We start from the raw sequence: 6,873 nt of genomic DNA, 5'->3' as shown, positions 1-6,873 counted from the left end.
TGAGTCAACTAACCAGAACTCACTAAGAGTACCCTGTTGATGTCTGGATCCTTTGGAGTTCAGGAGATTCTGCTACCCCAAAATTAGGCCTCAGGTATAGGTAATTTCCTAAACAAAGGGATGTAGGATGCATCCGCAGTTTCCAGTTCAGAGTGCAAAGGTAGGAAAGAGCACATAGTTTTGCATTGCCTCCATGCTCTGGGCTCAGGCTTCACTGCGGGATCCACCGAGTGGAACCCGATCTCCAGGTCTCTCTTGACACCAGTAGCCTTCCTGCTTTAGGCACAGCTTTCTTTCCCTGAAAAAGCTCTTCCAGGTACCTCCAAACTTGGGGTCGTCTTCAGGCCTGGGGTCTACCAGCACTCCCCTGTTCCCTGCTCTCCAGCAGAGTCCTGCTCAGAGGCAGGCAGCGGCAGCAGCGGAGTCTTAGATTCCTGCAACTCACTCAATTCTTAGGGTTCTCTGCCGCTGCGACGCATCTAGAAGAACTTCTCAGAGCCCAAGGGACTGAGACACCCTGCCCAAGGAGAGAAAGACGTGAAGGACCGGATACATAGCTGTGTGAACACAGCTATGACAGGGACCTCTCTGCAACCCAAAACACGAAAAAGACCACCTGTCATTGCTCACAGAAGCCAGACTGGGATCGCGGCTGGGTAAAGCTCCCTCTCCAGACTGTGTAGGTGCAAGGACATTGGAGCAGACCACGCTGCAGATCCTCGCGTGGGTGCAGACAAGGTCAGACGCGCACCAGTCGGTGCAGACAGAAGCCATCCGCCGGGTTAGACCCGCGGACGTTCTGTGCGGCCCACCTGGGCTGAATGCGCACTTACAACCACAGTGTCGGGTGCACGATTCTACCGCACAAACGCATGAACACTCGTATCTCAGGTCTGCGCTCGAAGCCCACCTCGTTCACGTTTCGCACTCAAACACACCCGCAGACGAAAAGCTCGCGCTCTAAGGTGTAGGATTTGCGCTCCCCCCTGCGGCCCTGGGCAAACCCCTCTCTCTCTGCGCCTACCTCCCGGACCTCCGGCCCCATCCTTTGTCTCCCCAACCTAAAGGCGTCGGTGCGATCCGAACTACTGTCCCGACGAGGAGGTGAAAGGTGTAGCTGCAGCGCCAGGCCTCGCGCCTGTCAGGCTCCCCGGGAAGAGTTTGGCAACAAGGCAGATCTACGCGGATTTGGGGCTCTGCCAACTTTCGGGCTATGAGACTTTGGGCAAATGATTTAATTCCTCTGAGCCTATGTTTGCACCTGCAGAGAGGAGACTGATCCCTTCCAGGAAGAGCGTGTGTGTTGAGGTCCAAGCTTGTGAGCAGGTCACGGGGAGCACCGACTTTTGGCATGCCAGGGCGTGCGCTCCCTGCTATTGGAGTTCACTTGTGCGAGCCGCTTTGCAGCTTGGAGTGCAGCAGGGATAGAGACCGCCAAGCCGCGAGATCCCTCCGGAGTGGGATGAAGGTGGGGGCAGAGGGGGAGCCCCCGCGGCCCCCTCCCCGCCCTCGACGCGCGTGCCATTGGCCCGGGCGGCCGTGTGGGCGGGAGGATGACATCAGCGGCAGGTTGGATTATAAAGGCGCGAGCGGAGCCGCGGGCTCAGAGCGCACCCAGCCGGCGCCGCGCAGCATTGGGACTCGCGCCCGCACCGCAGCCCGGCCAGCCTGCTCTGCTCTCGCCTCCCCGTCGGCTCGCCAGCCCGGCTCACTCTCGCTGCCGCGGTCTGCGCCCCTGCACGCCACGGACATCATGCACCTCTCCCAGCTGCTGGCCTGCGCCCTGCTGCTCACGCTACTCTCGCTCTGGCCCTCCGAAGCCAAGCCCGGGACGCCGCCGAAGGTGGGTGCTGTCGCAGGGACGTCGGAACTGTGAGGGGCTGTGGGAGGGCTGGGAGTCTAGGAGATGCAGCGCGCGGGAGGGAGCAGAGGGGGCGGGAAGGAGGCCCTCTCCCCTGAGATGTGCCCGGGTGAGAGCTGGGGAGCCCTCGAAGCCCGAACTCGGGAGAACATCGACAAATGCGCAGCCCCTGCCCCCGTGTAGTGACCGGGCAAGGGGCAAAGGAGAGGAAGGCAAGGGGCGCCTGAAGGAGCGGACAACGGCGGCCGCGTGGCAGGTGGATGCAGGACCGAGCTGTCCCGCACCTGTGGGGGCGCGCTCAGGGCTCGGAAGAGGCAAACCGTGTGGGGCTAGAGCATCAGCGGCCCCGCCAAGTCCTTTGCGCTGCTGCCGTGCGTCCCTTCACCTGCCCGTTCTTTTCCTCGGACAGGCCCCGCGAACTCCGCCAGGGGAGGAGGTGGCCGAGCCCCAGGCTGCGGGCGGCGGTCAGAAGAAGGGCGACAAAACTCCCGGGGGCGGCGGCGCCAATCTCAAGGGCGACCGGTCGCGACTGCTCCGGGACGTGCGCGTGGACACCAGGTCTCGGGCGGCGTGGGCCCGCATTCTGCACGAGCACCCCAACGCGCGCAAGTACAAAGGAGGCAACAAGAAGGGTTTGTCCAAGGGCTGCTTTGGCCTCAAACTGGACCGGATCGGCTCCATGAGCGGCCTGGGATGTTAGTGCAGCGACCCCTGGCGGCGGTGAGTACCACCAACCCTGGCTGCCGGGCGCTCTTGCACACTCAGCTCCTCCCCCGCGAAGCCCTCTAGAACCAGCCTGCACCCCCTCCTGCAGGCCGGTTCCTCTCTGATCCCCTGGCCCTGGGACCGTTCCTCCTCCCAGCCGATTTTTGGACGAGAGCCAGCCCATCCAAGCACTAGACTATATGTGCTAGACATTTGCCGCCAACCCCATTTATCGTCCCATTTTGCAGATGGAGAAAGTGAGGGATAAAGTGGTCAGGGATCTTTGGCAAGGTCAGAAATGGCTCAGCATGGATGAACCCATCTGGCTTCCTCTGGAGAAACAGACAGCTTAGTGGTGTCCCGCCAACCCCAGGATCATAAGCCAACCAGCAGCACTGGCCCCAATTTGCCAGTTGGGGCAATTGAGGGATAATCCTGGGTTTGTGGAAGCAGAGGAGGAAGGACATACACACACAAGTGGAGGGTAAGTTTATCTGCCAGCCACTGCATCCAGGTGCTGGGCAGTAAGTAGCCCAGTGGTCAGGATGGCTACCAGGGTCTGTTGTCTCAAATAGGACAGACTTGGAGCAATACCTGCCCCCTCACAGTAGAGAAAATAGAAATCCCTTGGCATCACCAAGGAGTACCGCTGACCCAGAGCGTTCTCATTCTTGTCTTTTCTCTAAACCATAGCTGTGGGCAAACTGGTCTGTCCAGGGTCCTGACACTGCTGTGGCCCATGGGACTTAAGGATCGAATCTCAGTGTTTGTGGCACTATTTCAGGGCAAGGAAAAAGAAATTAAAATCAATGTATTTTTTTGCCCCAACTTCAACTCAACATGTCCCAAAATGAGCTCCTCACCACCCTCCCCACCCCCACCATGCCTGGGCTCCATGCCTGAGTTTCTGGCACGGCTTCCTCCCACTCCACCAGGCTGGACACCCCTGTGCTACCTTCAGCCCCTGCCGAGTGCTGCATCCTGGCAATGTACTGCTGCAAAGGTCCTCCCCCACCTCTCCTCGCTCCTCTCCCTTTCTACTGTCCATCAGTGTCCAAGGAGAAACAATGTCCCAGCCTCTGGAACTGGCATTCAAGTGCTTTAGAATCTGACCCCTCCTGGTTTCCAGCCTTGCCTGCAGCCAGCTGCTGTCATTTCCTGTCCCACAGCTTCTCTCCCAATCCAGGCCAAGTGCTCTCTCACCCCAGAAGCCTTATCAATGTCTCCCCCAGAGGACAAGAGTGCCCCTCTTTGAAGCTCTCCAGCACACTGCCTGGGCCTTTTCTACTACACAGAAAACCTTTTCACCCAAGCTAGCTGCTTGTGAACCTATTCACCTCCAGATCAACTCATGAGCAACATGAGATGCCAGCCTAAGGTGGTCTGGGACCCACAGTATGCCCAAAGGGGCTCTTCAAAATGCCAGTCAATGACCAAGAAACTGCCCCACCCAGCTTAGGGGCTCTTCTCTCCCATCTGCCCTGGTATTTAGCTGGCACCCTTCCTCTCTCTGCAGCCAGACTTGACTGGGCTGCGTGCTCCTCCCCACTTCTGCAGGGAATTCATTTGTCTGAGCTCTTGACTTGCCATGATTCTGGCACTTGGGGCCCAGACTTTAGTGGCTAGCATCCCGATGGGTGTGTTCTCTTCTGTCTCAACAATGAGGAGATGGAGCCACAGGTCTCAAATCTTCAATTTGTGATTTTAAGCACCAAGCTCAACTTCAGAATCCAAACAAATGTTATTCCTCAAGTTAGCAGGAGATGAGATGAGGTCCTGGAAAGTGCCTGGCATGCACATCCCCATAGGCTCCTTGTTCTCAGATGTAGCTTTCTGGGGGTACCAAGCATGGGTGGCGAGAGGTGCTGTGCAGGGGGAATCCAGTTTGCTAAGACTTCTTGACCTCTTTGACCAGGGAAGTTGTCAACCTCCTGGAAGTTCCCTTTTAGCTGAACACCCACCTCCAACACCCTTAACCTTCTCAACCCGCCCCCACCCTCACCCCCACCCCCATGAGAAGGCAGAGCATCCTTCATGTTGCCTCCACCTCCTAATAGAGAGGCCCGGGGTATCTCACTGTCTGAGCTTAAAAGAGAAAGATAGCTTAGGTTTTTCACATTAATGAAAACTTTCCCGAAGCTGTGGCCATTTCTCTACTCAGGAGTTGACTTTGGTTCTAACCAGCCACCATAATGACTGTCGCTGATGGTTATAGCCCTGATTATAAAGTGCTAATGACAGAGACAAGGTGTGGCTGAAGCCTGAATGAATACCTTGCCTGTGGGGCCCAGGGACATCATAGATATCTGTCATCTGTTTATACACATGGGATGGCCAGAGAAGGGAGTTGAGAGAGAGTTCATCAAGGCCTGGAATCCTGAGGTCCCTCTGCCTGCAGTGTCCTCTACTGGGGGCACTGCACCATCTCAGGAGGATGCCTTCCTCTGGCCCCTGAGCACCCACATGCTCATTAGCAGAGATTGGCGGCAGCCCTCATCAAATCACTCTGCTAACCTTCCAGATCAAACCCAGCAGGACCACTCCTGGGACCATTTCCCCAGGGCCCGTGTGAAACACCACTTCCTCTGCTTCTGAAGGGGGTCCCATCCCGAGGCAAAGCCGGCTGGGGAAGGAAGTGCTATTTACCTAGTGGCAGCTGTGACCCAGACACTCTGCCAATCCCTAGTGTGTGGAATCTCAGAGCCAGCCCTGGAAGGTGGCTATTATCCCATTTTATGGGTGAGGAAAGCGATACTCAAAGCTATCCAGGTCCATCCAGGAAGTAAACGTCAGAATTGGGATTTGAGCCCAGAATTCCCGACTCTTCAGCTGTTTCTCTTCCCCTTCCCTCCGCCGTCCTCCAGACACCTAAAGCAGAGGCAGGCACCTGACTGAGGGTTCTCATGGTAGCAAGGAAGGGAAGGAAGGCCATTCTCCATCCCCTTTCCCTCACTGTGTCTCACAGAGTGCCAAGGGCAAGGCCTGCACTTAGACTGAGGGGGAGGGGGGTTGGCTGGCTTTCTGGTTCCACCTGTGCAGGGGCAGGAAGTGCCAAGGACACAGCAGGTGAAGGTTGAGGGCCTGGAAAGGACCTGAGGGGAAGGGCCCTTTTCCTTCTACAGGAAGGCCTTCATCAGGGCCTGCAGGGCAGATGTGGAGGGACTTTGCTTCATGCTACAGCAGGAAAGGGAGGAAGGTTCTAGAACTGCCCTGCAGGCTGGGCTTTCTCAGCTCAGGGGCCAGAACTGAGTGTCCCGCGGCCCCTCTGTGTTTCAGGATTGGGAACTTGCTCCGCTTTGCTGAGGTCATCCTTGGTCATCAGCCTCCCAGCATCTGGACGCACCTCCAGCGCAATGTGGCTTTTACATTTCTCTCTTTTTTTTTTTCCTGGTACTGGGAATACACACCAGCTGTTTTATTATTATTTAGGGAGGGGGGTTATGATTTTATTGTTTGGGGTTTTTTTAATGAAAAATAAAAAGTTATATATTATATATATTATATACATGAAACACACACACCTACACCGATGTGATGACAAGGGACAGTTTTTAAGAGACTGACAAAACCAGCTGTAAAACATTGCTGTTTGTAAATTCATGTCATGCATAAATGTATTTATGTTGTAAAGCTATTTATATTGTTTATAAAGAGATATTTATAAAAATTTTATTTATGTAACTAAATGAAAGACGTCAATCATTGTAATGTTTTTGTCTTAACTAGTTGAAAAATATAAAAAAAAATCATTCCATGAACATCTTGAAAACTGTCTTTATTTACTTATCGCATTTATTTTTTAGGAATTAGTCTGAGGAGGAGGGAAAATGTGAAGACAAGGCTTTTGTCTCTGAATAGATCTAGCAGCCGGGTTCCCAATTCTGGATTTATTTGTATCAGAATCCCCCAGGGATCTTGTTAAAAATATAGATTCCTGCTCCAATCCATCCCCTGATCTGCTGAATCTGAGTCTCCTGGGAGAGGATTGGCCATATGGCTTTTGACCCAAGTGATTCTGACCAGCTCGGCCAGGTCAGGAAGCTCTGCTCAGAACACCTGACAGCTGGGGAGTCAGGTGTTGTGAATTAAATTAAAATTAAATTTAGCTGACTGAAGGCCCTCTAATTCTACTTCATCTTCTCTCTGTTATTAGACGAAAGAAATAATTGAAAACTTCCTTTCTGCTTTGGGGAGATTTGGAAGGTTTCTGTACATCCTGCACAGTCGGTCAGGTTGCCTTACGAGCCTTGACTCACAGGAGCATGGGGTGGGTAGCTTTTCCCCACAGCGAGTGCCAGGGTCAACGG

The 6,873-nt window shown here is 54.6% G+C and overlaps 1 protein-coding gene across 2 annotated transcripts; it reads left to right on the top strand.

The window, feature by feature from the left end:
• Window positions 1-1,578: 1,578 nt before the first annotated feature.
• Window positions 1,579-6,316, top strand: NPPC (natriuretic peptide C). 2 transcript variants are annotated; one of them, XM_032480491.1, is made up of 3 exons: window positions 1,579-1,843; window positions 2,271-2,581; window positions 2,815-5,836. In XM_032480491.1, exons 1-2 carry the CDS (start codon window positions 1,754-1,756, stop codon window positions 2,559-2,561), a joined length of 381 nt encoding a protein of 126 aa, XP_032336382.1. In that variant the 5' UTR covers window positions 1,579-1,753; the 3' UTR covers window positions 2,562-2,581; window positions 2,815-5,836. The 2 variants fall into 2 exon arrangements, with proteins under 2 accessions (XP_032336382.1, XP_032336381.1); XM_032480490.1 differs by lacking the exon at window positions 2,815-5,836 and adding an exon at window positions 5,843-6,316 and having other exon boundaries at window positions 1,582-1,843.
• The last annotated feature ends 557 nt before the right edge of the window (window positions 6,317-6,873 follow it).

The sequence above is a fragment of the Camelus ferus genome, chromosome 5, assembly GCF_009834535.1.
Source record: "Camelus ferus isolate YT-003-E chromosome 5, BCGSAC_Cfer_1.0, whole genome shotgun sequence".
NCBI lineage: Eukaryota > Metazoa > Chordata > Mammalia > Artiodactyla > Camelidae > Camelus > Camelus ferus.
Note: the sequence above shows the minus strand (reverse complement) of the source record. Positions and strands in the feature narration are given on the sequence as shown.